This window comes from Dipodomys spectabilis, unplaced genomic scaffold (genome assembly GCF_019054845.1).
Source record: "Dipodomys spectabilis isolate Male_0828 unplaced genomic scaffold, ASM1905484v1 ptg000030l, whole genome shotgun sequence".
NCBI classification, from domain to species: Eukaryota; Metazoa; Chordata; class Mammalia; order Rodentia; family Heteromyidae; genus Dipodomys; species Dipodomys spectabilis.
This window is the reverse complement of record NW_024870707.1, coordinates 5,080,812-5,099,998: the sequence shown is the minus strand read 5'-3', so window position 1 is coordinate 5,099,998 and position 19,187 is coordinate 5,080,812. Positions and strand designations below refer to the sequence as shown.

Here is a 19,187-nt window from a genome sequence, read left to right as displayed (position 1 = left end):
ACACATGAGCCATCAGCCCCTGGCCCTTGTACTTTTATGTTTTGTAGTGTTACTCTAATTCTGAATGCTTCTTTGACTTGAAAAGAAGATATGGAGTCCCAGGGAGCATTGGGAAATGGCCCCAAACCTGTTACCTGTTTTATTGTAGCGGGCAGGCAGGCAGCATGGATTAATGCACCATTAGGAGTTTTTCCCATGCTTGTAAAATGCTCTTCTAAGTGCCACGCCTTTGTGGCGGTGCTGTACACTGCTGTTTGCTTTAGCTCCCTAGCCCTTTTCCTTTCGTCTTTCTGGAGTGGGGAGAATCTCACTAAAGTCTCGTTCACTAGGCTGTGATTGTGTTAGGGAGAGGAGGGAGAACCCTGTTAGAGCAAACAGAGAGGTGATCCAATGACCTCCAGAAAGCAGCTGTCAGGACGGGGGACCCTGGCTTTCTGTTCCCACCTAAGCCGCAGTCCACACATTGAGGCTCCTTCTGGAACCTTCCGTGCCTGGCCAAGGCGTGGACATGCTTCTCAGTGTGGAGCTGATGAAACAGTTTTCCGAGGCCTGACGGTAAAATCTGAGGATCATTATCACAGAACAAACACTGGACACTGGGCTGACTCCTTTGATGAGTGTTTACCAGTGAACTGACTTTGTTATTACCATCGTGTCACAAATAAGGAAGTTGGCCTAGTGTAGTGGCTTTGATCTCAGCTGCTCAGGAAATGGAGGAAGGAGAATTGTTACCAGCTGGAGGCCAGCAGAGGCAAAGTCGGTGTGAGACGCTATCTCAAAAACAAACAACAACAACAACTCAAAGGACTGGCAGGAATGGCTTAAGTGGGTAAAGTACTGTGAGCTGTGTTCAGTCCCCCAGTAACACACACACACACACACACACACACACACACACACACACACACACACACACACACACACACACACACACACGGAAACCGAGGCACAGAGGAGGGTGCTGACTTGTTCAAGGTAACAGTGATCTACCGGTTCCAAAGCAGGCAATCTGCTTCAGAATACTCGCCCTCCCTCCCCTCACCACTGTGGCCTCTAGGTGTGTCCAGCTCTCTGAAGGGGACCCTACCACCCATCCTGCTGGCTCTGCTCTATCACTGAGACGGAAACAAATCCTAGCTCTGGAATGAGGCAGGAGGAAAGGGCCCAAAACTTGGGAGAAGCAATTAACCAATCTCCTCCTCCTCCTCCTCCTCCTCCTCCTCCTTCTCCCCGGGCTTCCTTCACCGGCTTCTTTCTGGTGCCCACCAGGGAGGAGAAAGCCACATTCGAATTCCATCTCTGAGTTAAATAACAAGCGGAAGAATTCCAGTGGTCCCAGGAGGGCAGAGCGCGTCATCAGGAGAGCTTGAAATGAGGGTGCTTCATTTCTAGCACAGAGGGCCCTGGGGCCCGTCTCTAGAGGCTGGGACTTAGGAGACTGAGCAAGACAAAGCCTTTCGATTCTTGGCATTTATTCTGCTTCTCTGACTTATTATGGGTTTTTTTCCCTCTCTCTCTTGAGTTCCTGGTTTATTATTTATAGAGTGGAAGGCGGGTGGTGGTGCTCTGGCAGGTGGGATGAGCTGGAAGGAGGCCGGAGCCAGCACCTTCCTACCCAGGAGTCAAGGATGTTGGGGAGTGGGGGTGAAGCATGAGTGTGTGTGTGTGTGAGTGTGAGTGTGTGTGTGTGTTGGAGAAGGGTCTCTCAGGAAGGTGTGAGCTGGGCAGAGAGAAAGGGGGAGGCGTGCTGGGGAGTCAGTAGGGTAATAATAGTTCTCGTTTATTCCTGAACATTACTGAGTCACCATCTCAAGCAAGGTACTTGATCTGTGGCACCTCCTTCCCAGAAGCCCCTGGGGAGAGGGATTCTTACATCCATTTTCCAGATCTGAGAACTGAGACCCGGAGGCATAAAATGGAGACATCCAAGGCCCTGCTCTGAGTGGATGTCAGAGCTGGGCATCGAACCTGAGGCGCCATATTGGTTTTCCCATTCCAGGGCTATGGTGTGGGGAGACACCAGGAAGGAAGGAGTCACCCCTCCCTCTGGACTGTGGAATGGGGGAGTCCAACAGTTCCTCCTACCTACCGTATTTGTCACCTCATGTGCGGCGCGGGGAGCTGTGCAGATGATAAGCTGTTGAACTGGGTCTGTGTGTGTGTGTGTGTGTGTGTGTGTGTGTGTGTGTGTGAACTGGCATTTGAACTCAGGGCCTGAGTGCTGTCCTTTTGCTTTTCACTCAAGGCTTACATTCTACCAATTGTACCACAACTCCACGTCTGGCTTTTTGGGTGGTTAACTGGAACTAAGCATCTCGTGGATGCTCCTGCTTTGAGCTACATCCCTCAGATCTCATATCTCCTGAGTAGCTAGGATGACAGGTACGTGTCACAGGTGCCCAGCTTAGACTGGATCTTATACAGGGAGAAACGGGACAGAGAGAGCAGAGCCCCGATGGGTCAGAGGCCCCATGGACCACCAATGGGCCTTTTGAGGAGAGGGGCAGCAAAGCACTGGGAAATACTCTCTCCCTGGTGCTTTGCTTGGAGACCATTTCTTCAGCATTGGGTTGGCACTAGCTAGCACTTCCAAAGAGTCAGGCCCCAGAGATTTTTCTTCCACTTCCGGTCCAGTCTCCCCAGGAAGTCTCACCCCACGAGGAGAGGAGAGAAGCTCTCTTGGGTCTAGAGAAGGCATGAGAGACTTCAGGTGAACTCGGGCCCCTGGGCAAAGGCAAAAGCGTAACACAGTGTCAAGCACGGGCCAGCAGCTGAGGCCGGGGTTGCGGTGAGAATATGTGCAGACATTGGGCGGTGTGTAAGAGGAATCATTGTCTCGTATTACTCCATCTTCTATGTCTCCATCCTCTCTCCTTGGTAGGGAGTCATGGGGGAAAAGATGTAAGCATTAGTGAAATGTTAACCGTTCAGCAGTGGAAAATCTCTTCACATTCTAGCCACTCATCATGATTGCTCTCCGTACAATCGTGCCATCTTTCATGGTTACCCACATCCATCTAATCCCTAATCCCTGGACAAGCTGGCCAACTCCAGTCCCACTGTGGTTGTCTTTGTCTCAACACACACATACACACACACACAGACAGATCTAAATGTTTCAAGAGCTTCCTTCCTGTTCCTTAATCTCCTGCAAAAGCTCTCTGAAAGTGACAAGTTTGGTCATTGGATTGTGTTCCTAGAAATCTTCCAGAACTCTTGTCTCTGATCTCTGGGCTTCTTTCCGTCAGCCTCTTCCCCCTTTCCAGGTTCATTCTCTTTGTAGAGGTAGATTTCTGCCATGAGCTCTCCTCTCTCTCTTCTTTCCCGAGTTGCTGCTACTCCGCTTCATGTCCTGGATGGGGCATGGCCTCTCCAGACAAACCTTCCCTCGCTTCTCTGGTGAGATCAAACACCTCCCTCCCTGTCTCCCACCCAGGCACAGATGAACATCTTGCCCATTTGTTTGTGGATGTGATTGGAACAACCTTCTTCTCTTGCTTTCATACTGTAAGCTTCACATGAATATGTATGTGTCAGACTAACAGCGTTAAGTCTGCTTTTGTCCACCACGTTATCCAACCAGGGCACAATGCCTGGTATGAAGAGACGCTCGATACTTTTTTTTTAAAAACCTTTCTAAATTAATGACAATGGATTCATGAAAACACAGAGGGCTCTTATAGACCGAGATAGGTTCAGGCCAGGGGGCTGGGCTGCCAAGTGTGCTGCTCTAACTGCAAGGCTGTGTTCCACGGGGAACTGTCAGGCCAGGAGATGGATGGGGTTGGATATCAAGACGCCAAAGAGCCTCTCTCAAGCTCCCTCATGCAGACTCGGCTCTGGCCCCCCAGCACTGGAGAATCCAATCTGATCTTGAGCAGGGAGAGCCGGGGGAGGGGGGATTTGAGTGGGTTGGGCAAGGAGCCTTCCATCCATCTGCCTCCTGAAGCCCATGGAGCCGAGCTAACTTGGGAATGTGCTGAGGTAGCCTTTCCTCGGGACCTGTGCACCGTCCCCAGGGTCTGCACAGCCGTGGCACCGAATGCACGCACGAATAGGGAAGGTTGAACCCCCACGTTTAAGTCATGCTCTGGAACTGCAGCTATGAGGCACTTTGCAAGCGTCATCTCTCACAGACAGTCTACATCAGAAGGGAGCTTTGGGCCATTTCATCCCACTCCAAAGCTTGAATTGCATCTCTGATCTTTCTACAAGGAAGGCTAGATAGACCAAAGCCTACTGGCTTTCACCAAAGCCATCTGGTTGTTGCCAAATCCCTGAAGGAAACATTGCTTCCAACCAGCACAGCAGCAGCCCATCTTTCCGGGCACATATGCGCACAACAAACCCAATCTTTCAGCTCTGGCCCACAGGTACCCAGAATATCTACTTTGACTTACTCGAATTAACTCATGACCTGGTCACTGGCTTGCTTTTCTCTCATGCATTAAGGCCCATGGTCTCCAGGGACAGCAAGAGACCACAGATCCAAAGACCAGGAAAGAAAAACCTTTGAGGTTTCTGCCTGCATTTCCTGGTGCCCACCAGTGTATGGAAATGACCACAAGAAGGCTAGGACCTGTGTTTTCACCTCCACCCACCCACCATCCATTGTCTGCTGATTGTCCTTTGTGTGTCTAGTGTAGGGGTGGGCACCTTCGTGAGGTAGGGGCCAAGTGGGGAAAGGTTTGGATCTTGCTGCTTCTTAATAAACTCCTGGGATGAAACCAGGGAACTTGACGGGGTTGGGAGAGATGGGGGAGAATAATGGGGGGGGGGGGCGGCAACATTGATCGAGATGCATTGTATTCATCAACTGCTTTGTTAAATGGCCAAAAAAAAAAAAAAAGATGCATTGCATTCATGCACTGACATGTTGAATCGAAACCCTTTTTGTACAGCTACTTAAAATAATAAGTGATCATGATCATAATAATTATAATAAAAGAAACCACCTGGATACGTTTTATGGCAGAGAAGCAAAGAAACTAGGAAATGTATACTTTTGTTGCTGTTGTTGTTTACAAAGGGAAGCATTTCTGTATTCTTTGCAAAGGATCAAAGATGACATCGGAAAAGCTACTTTTCTCCGCAACTCTTCCCTGGCATCATTCCCATGGCATGGCAGGGGTGGGGTGGGGGGACAGGTTCCCTCTCTAGTCCTACCTTCCAAACAAGACTTTCTCACCTTTCCATGCTCCTGGTACCTTGCCTCTGCCCAGAGGGAATTCATGCTAAATCAAATCCAGCTTTCTCCTTTCCTCTCCGGACAGTCCTCCCTTCCACTCAACATCAACCCAGTCAACCATCCCCAGCTCCTTGAGGTCCGGGCTCCCTTGTCTTTCTGAGACCCCTGAGACTTGTCGGAGGGAAATGAAAGATGATGGGGAGAGGGCTTCTTCCTCTTCTAGAGGTGGGGGAGATGAATCGCCCGGGACTTCTGGTGGAGAGTAATGCCGGAGAAAAGAACCCCATCCCTTGAAGTGTGCGTGTCTAGAAACCACTGTCCAAGCCTGGAGGATTTACCAGGAGAAAGAATCTACTTTTGGACTCAATCCCTCAGATCATGGATCACCCGCCCCCACCCTGCCACCAAACAATGTGTGTCTCCCCTCAAGAGAGGAGACGTCCAGGAGGCTGCAGGGTAGCACCGAGGGAGAAGACAGGGAAGGACACCAGGGAGCAATCCCATTGGAAGACCTGAAGGGCCACAGACTCACCCCACGAAGTAGGAGATGATCAGAAGCTGAACTGCACGGTTGATGATCCCGATGGTCCAGCTCTTCACCACCACTGACTTGGTGGTCTCATAGGTGAAGAAGTCGGATATGCAGTTCATGCTGAGAGAGTGCTCAGGGGCCACCCAGAAGGGGTCCGATGGCCACCTCAGCAGCAGAAGAGAGGACCTCAGGGCGGGGAGACAGGGGCCAGGAGGGGGCAGCTTGGTGGGACTCCAGGAATGGAACCTATTCCTGTAAGCCGTGCAATCCCAGCCCAGTACCCAGGCTCTCTCTGCTATTAGCACTCTGACAGGCAACCGTCCAGGGCCAGGGCAGGCAGGGGTGTGTGTGGGTGGGTGACCCCCTTTATCTCCGTCTCCACCCCACTCCCCGGTGATGTCACAGCAGGGGTGGGGTCTTCAGTCCTGGGCTCCTGATTGCCTGGGATGCTGCTGGCTAGGGCCCCCTGGGACTCATGTTTTATCGGCTCTCTGTCTAACGTTTCTGCTTTCTTCACATAGGTTGCTCTCTCACCCCAGCTCACCAGCTGCTTCGGGCTCTCCCTAAAGCCCCCGTGATGGCCCCTCCCCCAGTCCTCAGGGGCTACCTCAGCTGAGTGCTCCCTTTCCCTCCGGAGTAAGCTGCCTGCTGCCACTGGATTTGGGGGTGGGGGGGCAATCCCTTCCCTTCCTCAATTGCATTGAGGGGGAGGGGAACATTTTTCTAGGTCTCCCAGGAATGGGGTAACAAGTTATTCTCTCCCTCCCTCCCTCCCTTCCTATTTTCTTTCTTCTCCCTCTGTTTATTGAGACAGAATCTTGCTATGGAGCTCAGGTTCGTCTCAAATTTGTGATCCTCCCATTGCTGCCTTCTGAGTGCTGGGGTTTCAGGTGTGACGCCCCCATTCTTGGCAGTCATATATTTCTAATCACTTGGTGATTGCTGGAGCTCTAACTTGTCAAGGTTGTGTGTGCTTGTGTGTGTGTGCTTACTGTATTATCTAGATTTTCACTTTTCATTTGGTTATGCACTTCTGGAAGGCCGGGACAGTTTTCATCACATTCAGTAGTTTTCTCAAATCCTAGAGGTGTGGCGGATTAATAATAGACTCTCCAACATATATGCATTAAAGTCCATTGAATTTATATTGCCAGAGAGTACAGGAAATAGCACTGCTTAACCTAGAGGTTAAAGCCAAGACTCTAAGCAGGCATGGGGTACAATGATTATCAGGGAAATAGTACATTTAAATCTTCTCTATGTATTATCAATCACTCTGTACACAGAACCACTGCGATAATGTCAGAAGAGAATGGGACTGGTGTGAGGGAGATCTGGATTCTTGTCTCTAACTTTGTAGCCAAATCTCTGAGACCCTGGGCAACTCCTCTTTGAGCTTGTTTTATTATCTACAAAAAGAAGTAGGAGTAGAGGCCAGGCACCAGTGGCTCACAGCTGTAATCATAGCTACTCAGGAGGCGAAGATCTGAGAATGATAGTTCAAAGCCAGCCCAGGCAGAGAAGTCTGAGGCTCTTACCTCCAATCTTTGATTAACCACCATTAAAAGCCAGAAGTGGAGGTATGGCTTAGTTGGTACAGTGCCAGCTTACCTTAACTAAAAGCTAAGTGACAGTGCCAAGGCCCTGAGTTCAAGCCTCAGTAGCTGTGAACACACACACACACACACACACACACACACACACACACACACAGAGAAAAACTCAAATTTCTGTTTCAGGCCTGGCCTTTTTGGATTTTGCAAGATAAACCCAGGGACGTGTGTGTGTGTGCGAGCACAAATACGTGTGCATGTGCACATTGGTCAGGTCACCTCAGGCTGATATGATTTCAAACCAGTTCTGCCTCTAAGCTAAACCTGACACCAGCACTTGAATTTGATGCTGCCATCTTCTAACCCCTTCCAGGGAAGCCATAAACTGCGGTTATAGATGGGAAAACGTTGGGTGCAGACAATAAACTCATTTCAGAAACAATTCAATCTCAACTTGATAGGGCACAGCTGAGATCCGAGGATCACTGTTCAAAAACAGCCCTGGGAAGGAAAGGCCAGAGACTTGTCTCCAATGAACTACCGCCCCAAACAAAACAAAATAAAGCTCAACTAGAAATGGTGCAGTGGCTCCAAGTGGTAGTGTCCTAGCCTTCCTAGCTCGGGGGCAGGACCCAGGCCCTGGGTTCAAGCCCCAGGACCGCTACCACCAAGGAAAGTGTAGTAACATACAATCACACTTCCCTTTGGATTCTAGCCTCTCCTTGAAGAAGGGCCTGTAACTTTCTAACGACCTCTCCCCCTAACGATCTCTCTCTGTCTCTGTTTCTCTCTCTCTCTTGGAACCGGTCCTGGGCCTTGAACTCAAGGCCCAGAGGCCACCTCTTGAGCATTTTCCGCTCAAGGCTGGCATTCTACCCCTCGAGCCACCCCCCACCCCCGCCCCTGGGTGATTAATTTAGAGATCGGCGTCTCACGAACTTTCCAGCCCGGGCTGGCTTCGAACCGCCATCCTCAGATCCCTGCCTCCCGAGTAGCCGGGTAGGGCAGGAGTCCGCCAGAGCCACGGTCGCGGGTCGGGTCCGCCGAGTCAGCGCCTCTCTAGCCAGCCCGGCGTCTCGATGGTCGGGGCGCGACTTCCGGTGGCGGGACGCGGGGCTGCGCACGCGGGAAAAGCTTCCCCAGCGTCCCCGCGGCCCCCGGTGTTCCCGCCCCCTCCCCCGCGGCCCCCAGCGCGCCCACCGCCCGCGCCCTAGGGATCGTCGCGAGACCGCGGCTTACGAGAGGTGGGTGGTCGCGGTCCCCGAGCTCCCGGCGGGCCCGGGCCCTGCTTCCCGCCCCCCCCCGCGGTGCGGCTCCGGATGGACCGCTCCGCGTTCAAATCGGCGGGCCGCGGGCGGATCCATTTTACACACGGGGGGAGAAGCGTGGGTCTGGAGCCCCGGGGTCGGGGCGGAGCGCGGGGTGGGGAACTCGCACTCGGGGCCGAGCGGAGGTGCGGGTCCTGGCGGGGGTGAGGGGCGGGGGGTGGGCTGCTGCTCGTTGCCATGGCTCCCGGTGGAGGGGTGTCGGCCTGGGGTGTCAGCGCTTGCTCCAGGCCAGTGTGGGCCTGGCCCTGGGGATGGGGGGTGGGGGTGGGCACCCGCAGAGGGGACCCTGGAGCCGGCCCGGGTGCGGCGCAGGGTGGGTGGGGTGGGGGGCTGCCACCTGACGGACCCCCCCCCCCACCCTCCCCCCCGCTCTTCGTGCTCGTTTCCCTTCCTCCCGCGTTCAGGTTCGCGCCCTGCTGAGGGAGCATCCATCCGCACACCCAAGAGTTTGTGGGACCCAGGCTCCCAGGTTAATTCACTTTCCCAGGCAGGGCCCCCGCGCCCAGGCCGACACAGCAGGTCGACATGGCAGAGACGCTGGAGTTCAACGACATCTATCAGGAGGTGAAAGGCTCCATGGTGAGAAAGGGGCTTTCCACGCAGAGGGACCGAGGGAAAGAGGGTACAATCCATGAACAAAAGCTTAACTTAGATGATGTGTGGGGTAACAAAATTATCCTTTTATACTCAGGATAATGTGTATCTCATGGCGTCTGCCGCAGATTGCCCAGTCTCAAGAATGATAGGACGGTGGATTTAGAAGAGATGGTAGATACTATGTTACAAACCAGGAAACTGAGGACCTGCAAGCGTTTTTGGAGGCCAGAGCTAGGTTTAGAATTCATACTTCCAGGTTGTCCGTTCTTCTTTCTGGCACTTAGTATTCCCTCAATACTCTAGTCAGTCCCCTAACAGCCAGAAAGGGGAGTAAGAGTAGAACTGGACCTCATTGTGCACTCTTGTCCGTCCTTCCTGCATCTGGGTCTACTTTTCCGACAGAATGACGGCCGGCTGCGATTGAGTCGCCAGGGTGTCATGTTCAAGAACAGCAAGACAGGCAAAGTGGACAACATCCAAGCTGGGGAGTTGACGGAAGGCATCTGGCGCCGCGTAGCCCTGGGCCACGGACTTAAACTGCTCACCAAAAATGGCCATGTCTACAAGTATGACGGCTTCCGAGAATCGGTGAGACTTCTTGTTGCCGTACCCCATCTCACTGGAATCTACCAAGAGTTGGGAGTTCCTTCCTCTGATTACCACAGTCACTGATACTTTGTGTGGTTTTTAGAGCTGGGTTCTTGAGGCCATTGAATAATCATGGTTAGCTTTGAGTAGTGTCAGTCACAGTCACGTGACTTTCTTTGTGCCTTGAGGCCAGAATTTTCTCCTGTCTTAACAGTGGTTTCCACTTTGTGTTTCATAGTCTTGGTTTAGTTAGTTTTCTCCAAGTTAGCTTGGTTTTAATGTCCACTTCCATCATAACTATACAAAGTTTAAAAAGTTTACATGGCCTTTTTCTAAATCAGTACTGTATCCCTTCCCTAGCTTGAGGCTAGGGCACAGAAACAGCCTCTTTTCCATAACCGTTGGAACACTTTGAGAACTGTGTTACTAAGTCCTTGGTGGCTTTTTTTTTTTTTTTTTTGGCGGTCGTGGGGCTTGAACTCTGGGCTTGGGCGCTGTCCCTGTGCTCTTCAGCTCCAAGGCGAGTGCTCTATTGCTTGAGCCACAGCGCCACTTCTGGTTTTCTAGTGGTTTTATTGGAGATAAGAGTCTCATGGACTTTCCTTCCCCAGGCTGGCTTTGAACCATGATCCTCAGATCTCGGCCGAGTGGCTAGGATTATAGGCGTGAGCCACCAGCGCCAGCTCGTGGTGGATTTCTGATTGGAGCAGTTTTTCTGAGATAGATAATCCTTAAAGCTTTGAATTGTGTGAAGGCTTTGTGGATTTGCTGGGATTGTGCTTTCTTCCTTCCACTGACAGGAGTTTGAGAAACTTGCTGATTTCTTCAAAACGCATTATCGCCTTGAGCTAATGGAGAAAGACCTATGTGTAAAGGGCTGGAACTGGGGGACAGTGAAGTTTGGTGGTGAGTCTTGGGAAAGATCAAGGTTTGGGGGAAAAGGTTTGGGGTGAAGGGTTTTCAGTTCCTCCCTGCTTTGTTTTCTCTTCCTTCTGCCACTGCTCTCATTCCCAATTTGTGTGTTCCTTGTGTATTTACCAAGCACTTGTAAGTGCTTTAGGCACTGTGTCTTGCACAAAATAGTTCCAACACCTTGTCCACGTGGAATTGACAACCTGGTAGATGTGTCTGTTGCGTTAAGCAGGGGAGCTTGTGGTTTGATCGTCCCTTTCCTCACAGGGCAGCTGCTTTCCTTTGACATTGGTGACCAGCCAGTCTTCGAGATTCCCCTAAGCAATGTGTCCCAGTGCACAACAGGCAAGAATGAGGTAACCCTGGAATTCCACCAGAATGATGATGCTGAGGTGTCTCTCATGGAGGTGCGCTTCTACGTCCCTCCCACCCAGGAGGATGGTGTGGACCCCGTAGAGGTGAGGCCTTCCCTGGTTGCCGACGGAACAGACGATGCTAAGCAGGCCACAGCCAGCTAGCCTGGACAAAACAGGGTTCTGTTGCCCAGTAGTCAAGATGTGCTTTTGCAGGCCTTTGCCCAGAATGTGCTGTCAAAGGCGGATGTAATCCAGGCCACTGGAGATGCCATCTGCATCTTCCGGGAGCTGCAGTGTCTTACCCCCCGCGGTCGTTACGACATTCGCATCTACCCAACCTTCCTTCACCTGCACGGCAAGACCTTCGACTACAAGATTCCCTACACCACCGTACTGCGTCTCTTTTTGCTGCCTCACAAGGACCAACGCCAGATGTTCTTTGTGGTAAGCAGAAACCATGGGTGTTTGTGTGTGTGTGTGGGGGGGGGGGGGGGTGTGTGTGTGTTCCTAATCTTTGCCCAAGTCTTCAGTAGATAGATCTAACTGGTGTTGAGAGCTTGACTTTAACTTTGTCCACTTGCCCTCACCAGATTAGCCTGGATCCCCCCATCAAGCAGGGCCAAACCCGTTACCACTTCCTGATCCTTCTCTTCTCCAAGGATGAGGACATCTCTTTGACCCTCAACATGAATGAGTGAGTTTGTCTCTGGATTCACTTTTCCTGGAGCTGTATGGGCACGAGACAGGTGTGCCATTGGATGGCAGCAGGGCCCGTGGGCTCACCTGGGTCTGTTCGTAGGGAAGAGGTGGAGAAGCGCTTTGAGGGGCGGCTCACCAAGAACATGTCTGGATCCCTCTACGAGATGGTCAGCCGGGTCATGAAAGCACTCGTGAACCGCAAGATCACAGTCCCAGGCAATTTCCAGGGGTGAGGAGCATAGGAATGAAATCCAAGCCTATGCAGGGATGGGGGGGGGACTGCGGTGAGGGGGGGTGAGAAATGCCTTGTGTCTTTGGCAAGTCCCTCCTGCGATGGAAATGCAAACCACTGATGAGAGGCTAGGCTCAGATCCTGCGTTGTGGCGGGTTTCAGCATCTCAGTCAGAACGGCTTGTAAGGTTTGCTCCATGAAGGGCCTGAGCATGTGTTGCAGAGGTGCTGTTGGCCCTGACTGGGTTCCCTGCCCCCTCCATTAGGCACTCGGGGGCCCAGTGTATCACCTGTTCCTACAAGGCAAGTTCAGGATTACTCTACCCTCTGGAACGTGGCTTTATCTACGTCCACAAGCCACCAGTGCACATCCGCTTCGACGAGATTTCCTTCGTCAACTTCGCCCGCGGCACCACTACCACTCGCTCCTTTGACTTTGAAATCGAGACCAAGCAGGGCACACAGTACACTTTCAGCAGCATTGAGAGGTGAGTACATCCCTCCATGACTGCCCCAACATCCTAGTCTTCACCCATCTTCCATTAGGAGCTTGATGTGGCCCGGGGCCCTCCCCGAGCTTGGAATTTGACTTTTCGTGTTTTGAGTAGAATTTTTCTTCTGCCTCCTTGGGATGAAGTCCTTCTGTTCTTGTCCTTAGAAAATGTATTTTCCAGTGTTAGGATTGCTGTGTGTGTTGGCACTCATTGTTTTGTTTCCTCCGCTTCCCCCCATGGTGGAAATGCTATCTCTCTCTTTCCTGGAATGAACGTTGGTGCCCAGCAACCTAGCAGCTAATGATTATTGAGTGCCCACTATAGGCTAAATAGTTTACAGAAGTCTTCCTGTTTAATCCACATAAGAACCTGGTGAGGTATGAAATCAGACCCGTAAAAAAGTTGAAAGCACCCATCCTGCTACTCTTCCATCGTTCCTTCCCAGAATTCAAGGCCACACAGGTTCCTCTTTGAAGACTCATGTTTGACTATTCAGACTGCTTGCCTTCTGGGGGTCTTGAGAGATGTTAGGTTGAGTGATGTGGCCAAGAGCTCTAGCCTTACCATCTGCCCATTCCATGTCTGTGAGAACACTGCTTAGTCTACCCCTGAGTTGTTCCTAACCATCTTCTAACACTTTCTTGTATCTCTCTTCCCAGAGAGGAGTATGGGAAGCTGTTTGATTTTGTCAATGCAAAAAAGCTGAACATCAAAAACCGGGGATTGAAAGAGGTACCTGTGTGTGGGGAGGATGAGCCCCTCTCCTGTTCTGTCTGTAGGGGAGAAAGGAGCAGAGATTCTCAGGCTTCCTTTTCACTCTCTCTTCTCTTCTCACCCTTATAGAAAAAAGAGGTGCGTGTGACCCCTTCCCCTTCCTGGTCCAGGTTTTTCTCTGCATGGCCTTAGATCAGGGCAGCCTCATCACAGCCCTCTGTGGGGCCAGGAGAGGGAGGGGCTTGGACTAACCCAGTGTGGCAGGAAGTACTCAGGTGTAGGCCCTGCATGTTGGCCGTGTGTGGACAGTCTGGCTCCCAGGTCTTCTAGTAGCCGCTGCTCTGATTTCACAGGCATGAAGTAGTGTTTTTGGAGTGTGCTGAGGTATAGGCTTGAGGATTAGGGCCCTTACTCCCATGTCCTCCCTGGCTAGGGCATGAACCCAAGCTACGATGAATATGCAGACTCAGATGAAGACCAGCATGATGCCTACTTGGAGAGGATGAAGGAGGAGGGCAAGATCCGAGAAGAGAATGCCAATGACAGCAGCGATGAATCAGGAGAAGAAACTGGTGGGCTAGCCTTGGTTGTGGCGGGGAGGGCAGGCATTCTCTTCCTATGGCCTGGGATAGATATCTCCTGGGACTAGAGCTGGGTGTCTGGGTAAGAAGTAGAACTTCCATGCTGGGCCCTGGTGGCTCATGCCTGTCATCCTAGCTACTCAGGAGTCTGAGATCTGCGAGTCGCAGTTCCAAGCTGTCCCAGAAAAGAAAGTCCATGAAATTCTTCCCTCCAGTTTACTACCAGAAATCTGGAAGTGTAGCTGTGCCTCAAAGTGGTAGAACACTAACCTTGAGCATGAAAGCTCAGGGACAGCTGTGCCTAGGCCCTGAATTCAAGTCCCACAACGGAGACCCTCCCCCCACCCCCAAAAAAAAAGTGGGACTTGAACTAGTACAGAAGCTGATGCAATCTGTGTTTATTTGTGTTTCCAGATGAGTCATTCAACCCAGGTGAAGAGGAAGAAGACGTGGCAGAGGAGTAAGTTTTGGGCTGAGTGGTGCTTGTATGCTTGACAGACCATTAGATAGAAGGATATTTCTTAGGTCTCAGTATTTGCCACTGACCTAGAATGGCCATGTATCCTCCAGTGAGATGATACACCGATTGTTAGTGCATCAGAGGTGGTATTAGTGCATAGCATGACTTGAAGCCAGAGAAGTAAAGTGGGAAAGTGCAATGACAGCCCGTGCTTGCCATCTGCTAGGAGTTCTTAGAAAGTCACTAAGCCTTGGTTTCCTCACCTGTAATCGGCAGGCTACTACTCCCTTGCATTAAATCAGTCAAAATCTTTAATTGCCAGGCTCAGTGGTAGAGTGCTTGCCTAGCATGCATGAAGCCCTGGGTTTGATTCCTCAGTACCGCATACACAGAAAAAGCCGGAAGTGGCACTGTGGCTCAAGTGGTACAGCACTAGCCTTGAACACAGAGAGGCTTAGGAACAGTGCCCAGGCCCTGACTTCAAGCCCCAGGACTGGCAAAAACAAAAACCAACATCTAAAAAAAAGCCAGGTGCTTATCAGCTCACACCTGTAATTTTGACTACTAAGGAGACTGAGATCTGAGGATCATGGTTCAAAGCCAGCCTGGGCAGGAAAGTCCATGAAGTGGCACTGTGGCTCAAGTGGTAGAGCGTTACCCTTCAGCTAAAGAGCTGAGGGATAGTGTCCAGGCCCAGAATTCAAGCCCCATGACCAACCAAAAAAATAAAAAATAAAAAAGATTTTAATTGCCAGTGTTTGAATAGGACTTACATTGAGGAGCATTAACGGATTTTAATAAATTCCTATAACTTAGAAGGGCTAGGACTGTAATTGGTTTCAGATCTAGGTACTGAAAACTTGTGGGTATCGGTTTCATTTATTTATTGTTGGTCATGAGGCTTGAATTCAGGGCCTGGGTCCTTTACCACTTTGAGCTGTGGAGATAAGAGTTTCACTGACTTTCCTACTGGAGTTGGCTTTGAACTGCAATCCTCATATCTCAGCCTTCTTGATAGCTAGGATTACAGGTATAAGCCACTGATGCCTAGCTTTGTTTCTTTTTTCTGATTCCCTTATTTGTAGTCAGGCTTGCTATATTGGGTGCCAAATGACCCTCAGAAGGTGTAGGCAGGCTTAATGCTACCAGCTTCACAGCAGAAGTACAAAGAGAACCATGCGGTCACCTGTCTTTTCTCTGAGTTACTAAGTTTTCTCAGTTACTAAGGTGTGCAGTGCTCTGATGGATAGGAGCTGGGCCATATGCCTTCCCATGGAGCTGGGCCGAGTCCTCATTTTCTCAACAAGAAAATGGGATTCTTAATCCAGAAGGTTTGCAGATGAATGTTGGGCAGTGATAGCCAAAGCCAGAAAGACCCTTCAGGAGTCCACTGAATTCTGCTTGCCCTGTTTGTAGTATGTGCTTGTTAATTGCCTTGGAAAACTGCTCAGCAGTGGACAGGGGTCAGGTGGCTCTAGTTTATATGGTAAGATTGTATGGTAAATGAGGACTAACCCAGCCCCAATAATCTCACGCCTAGAATCTCAGCTGCTCAAGAGGCTGAGATCTAGAGGATCATGGTTTTGAAGCCAGCCCATCAGAAAAATTCCTAGACTCCAAAAATAGTAAAAACAAACAAACCAAAAAACAGTCTCCTGGTGTGGTTCAAGTGTTAGAGCACCAGCCTAGCAAGTGTAAAGCCCTGCCTTCAAATTCCAGTGCCTCCAAATAAACAAGCAAAGGAAGAGGTGAAGTGGACTTAGCCTGGACTGGACAAGAATGAGATCTCTGTCCAGAGGTAGAAATGGGATGGAAGCCTAGGTAGGCCAGGAGCAAGGAGAGCAGTTAGAGCTCATTGATAACGCGTTGCAGTGGTTGGGTCTAGAGAAGGATGGTTGAGGTCATCTTTAGATGTTCTTTCCTCCTGTCCTGAGACTTCTGGGTTTTGCCCTCCTCTCCTGATTCTCAGTTCCACTGTGGCAGGTTCGACAGCAATGCTTCTGCCAGCTCCTCCAGCAACGAAGGTGACAGTGACCGGGAGGAGAAGAAGAGGAAACAGCTCAAAAGGGCCAAGATGGCCAAGGATCGCAAGAGCCGCAAGAAGCCTGTAGAGGTACAGACTGCTGTAGCAGGGAAGTGTGTGTGTGTGTGTCCATCCTTTCTACTTTCTCTTGCTTATTACCAACAGGTCCTGTTGATTGGTCCTTCTGGGACCGCCTCTTTGTAGCCAGTGATTATGTTTGGTGGAGAGGGGGGAGGGATAAGAGGGTGGGCGTCGGAAATGTTTCTCTCCAGGCCAGAGATCACTAATTGTGGAAGGTCTGACTTAGACTGTTTGTGTTCCCTGAGCCCCTCGTGAGCTTGAGGAAGAAGATGTAACCCCCTGCTCACTTGCTACTATTTAGGTCTTCCTCCATTTTCCCTGTTCCATGATGTATGTAATTTCTTCAGAAAAATGGAGGGTGTCTGGTACGTAGGTGGCCACTAGCATTTGGATTCTTCTTCACACAGGCAAAGAAGGGTAAAGATCCCAACGCCCCTAAGAGGCCGATGTCTGCATACATGCTGTGGCTCAATGCTAGTCGAGAGAAGATCAAGTCAGACCACCCTGGTATCAGTATCACAGATCTTTCCAAGAAGGCAGGCGAGATCTGGAAGGGAATGTCCAAAGAGAAGAAAGAGGTGAGTAGCAGTGGAGAAGGTGGGGTGGAGATCTTGTAGGCTGGGGTGGAGAGGGGACAGGGAGCCACTGGTGATACTCCTCTGTATAGATTTTTGTCTGTGTCAGGGAAGAGGTCTGACTCTTTGATTTGTGTGTGTGTGTATGTGTGTGTGTGTGAGACAGGAGTGGGACCGCAAAGCTGAAGATGCCAGGAGAGAATATGAAAAAGCCATGAAAGAATATGAAGGAGGGCGAGGCGAGTCATCTAAGAGGTGAGCGTCAGGAACAAAGTGGCTCAGTAATTGCTTTTTTAGCAGGATTTTTTTTGCAGATCAAAGTTGAGAATTGGAGTGTTAACATTAAGATACATTTTTGTCTGCAGTAGTGCTGTTCTCAAGCCCAGTCAGGTCCTTGCCCAAGTGTGGGTGATATATTGGAAGAATTCAAGTCATTTGATATATGAAGTGTTAGATAAAATCATTAGATACATAAAGTATAACCCATGTGCCAAGAGTCTTATTTGACAGTATGTGAAGATTTAAAAAAAAAAAGTTACTGTGCCGCCTAATATGAAACTCTCAGGAGTTTTTAAAGATGACTCAAGTGTTGTTTATATAGCCACTTCAGGCCCTGAGTCCTCATTCTTCTCTACTCACGATAATCTTCTTTGGGTACTTTGGGCCAACATGGTTGACGATGCCTGCAGTGACAACAGCAGTGTGGCAGGAACTGGGAAAGGCATCCCAAAAGTTGGGAGAGGCTTGGCCCACTTCATTTCCCTTGTGCGACCGCAGGGACAAGTCAAAGAAGAAGAAGAAAGTAAAAGTAAAGATGGAAAAGAAATCCACACCCTCTAGGGGCTCATCATCGAAGTCATCATCAAGGCAGCTAAGTGAGAGCTTCAAAAGCAAAGAATTTGTGTCCAGTGATGAGAGCTCTTCAGGAGAGAACAAGAGCAAAAAGAAGAGGAGGCGGAGCGAGGTGCGAGCGGCAGGAATATGGGGGCTGGAGGGTTGGGGCATGGAGTGTGGTTAATCTCTAAGAGTAATGAATTGGATATGTGGCCTTGGGAATTCTGAAGGTGAAGTACCGGATTTGGGAGGTTGGTCAGAATCAGGGGCTCTTCACAGAGTGGCTGGGAACGCAGCCCATCCTGGGTACCATGCCTTGAAGAAAACTTTGGTTTTCAGGACTCTGAAGATGAGGAACTAGCCAGTACACCTCCCAGCTCAGAAGACTCGGCGTCAGGATCGGATGAGTAGAGAGGAAGAAAATTCTCTCCTTGCGCTAGCCCTGCCTCACCCCAGATTCCCAGCTCATGTCCGGTACCAGTTTCTCCTACACGCTATGGAGTCCTGGGATTCTGTGCCATCTGAACAACCTCTCCTGGTGGCATGCTCTTCATTGGGGCAGCGTCTTCAAGGATAGCTCCTTGTCATTTGGGGAGAGACTGGGTAGGAGTCTGTCCACTGTCTTTGCAGGGCAGCCCAGGATCCAAGTCCTTGTCCTACTTAAAGACCTTAGGGATATGGCTGCTTCTTGTCCTGTTCAAGTTGCTGCAGCAGAGGTCACATGAGGTCAGGCTTGTAGCTCCTAACTGGGGCCTGTTTCTACCTTTATTTTGTATTTCTGGTCTGTGAAATCAACATTTAATAAAGGGAACTGACTTTGGAAGCCATGTCCGTATGCCTCCTTTTTAGACCCTCTCATATCCTTTCCACTTTGCATGGTGGTGTTTACCTTTCCGTCCTGATCAGGCGGGGCCCCCACCAGCCGGGAAGCAAATCTCCAGGTACCTCTCGTTCTGTTCCCGGCTGGACAAGCATTGGTTTTCACCCTCTTCTGCCAGGACGTGCCACCTGAGAGTCTAGAAATGAACACTGATCTGATTAGGAAGTCTCTCGCAGCTCCACTCCATTAGTCAAGGCAGATCAAGGCAGTTCTTGGCTCCAGCCTCAATTACCTTCCAGTTAAGGGTCTTCCAAGGCTTTAGTTAATAGAATCAGAATTGACTTATCTTCCCCTGCAGCCAGCAGTGTGGAAACCTGAGCTGGGGGTGGGGGGGTAATGGGATTGGTGGTTTCCTCTGTGTGTGTGTGTGTGTGTGTGTGTGTGTGTGTGTGTGTGTGTGTGTGTGTGTGTGTGTACCGGGCCTGTGTGTGTGTACCGGGGATTGGTGGTTTCGTGTGTGTGTGTGTGTGTCTGTGTGTGTGTGTGTGTGTGTGTGTGTGTGTGTGTGTGTACCGGGGTTCTGAATCAGGATCTGTCCACGTGGGGGCCGCGCTGTCGCGC

The 19,187-nt window shown here is 50.6% G+C and overlaps 2 protein-coding genes across 2 annotated transcripts in view; one reads left to right on the top strand and one right to left on the bottom strand.

The window, feature by feature from the left end:
• Positions 1-6,022, bottom strand: part of P2rx3 (purinergic receptor P2X 3) — a 32,422-nt gene extending 26,400 nt beyond the window's left edge. The window contains exon 1 of the mRNA XM_042676635.1: positions 5,721-6,022. Coding sequence (XP_042532569.1) covers positions 5,721-5,839 — 119 coding nt within the window. The 5' untranslated portion in view covers positions 5,840-6,022. The remainder of the gene's footprint in view (positions 1-5,720) is intronic.
• A 2,398-nt stretch (positions 6,023-8,420) lies between these two features.
• Ssrp1 (structure specific recognition protein 1) lies at positions 8,421-18,569 on the top strand. The gene is made up of 17 exons (XM_042676634.1): positions 8,421-8,517; positions 9,006-9,180; positions 9,601-9,786; positions 10,587-10,692; positions 10,966-11,156; positions 11,268-11,498; positions 11,645-11,748; positions 11,854-11,982; positions 12,251-12,472; positions 13,138-13,210; positions 13,626-13,764; positions 14,188-14,233; positions 16,217-16,346; positions 16,745-16,915; positions 17,079-17,167; positions 17,690-17,876; positions 18,086-18,569. The coding sequence occupies exons 2-17, from the start codon at positions 9,127-9,129 to the stop codon at positions 18,155-18,157; spliced, it is 2,130 nt and encodes a 709-aa protein (XP_042532568.1). The 5' UTR covers positions 8,421-8,517; positions 9,006-9,126; the 3' UTR covers positions 18,158-18,569.
• Positions 18,570-19,187: the final 618 nt, after the last annotated feature.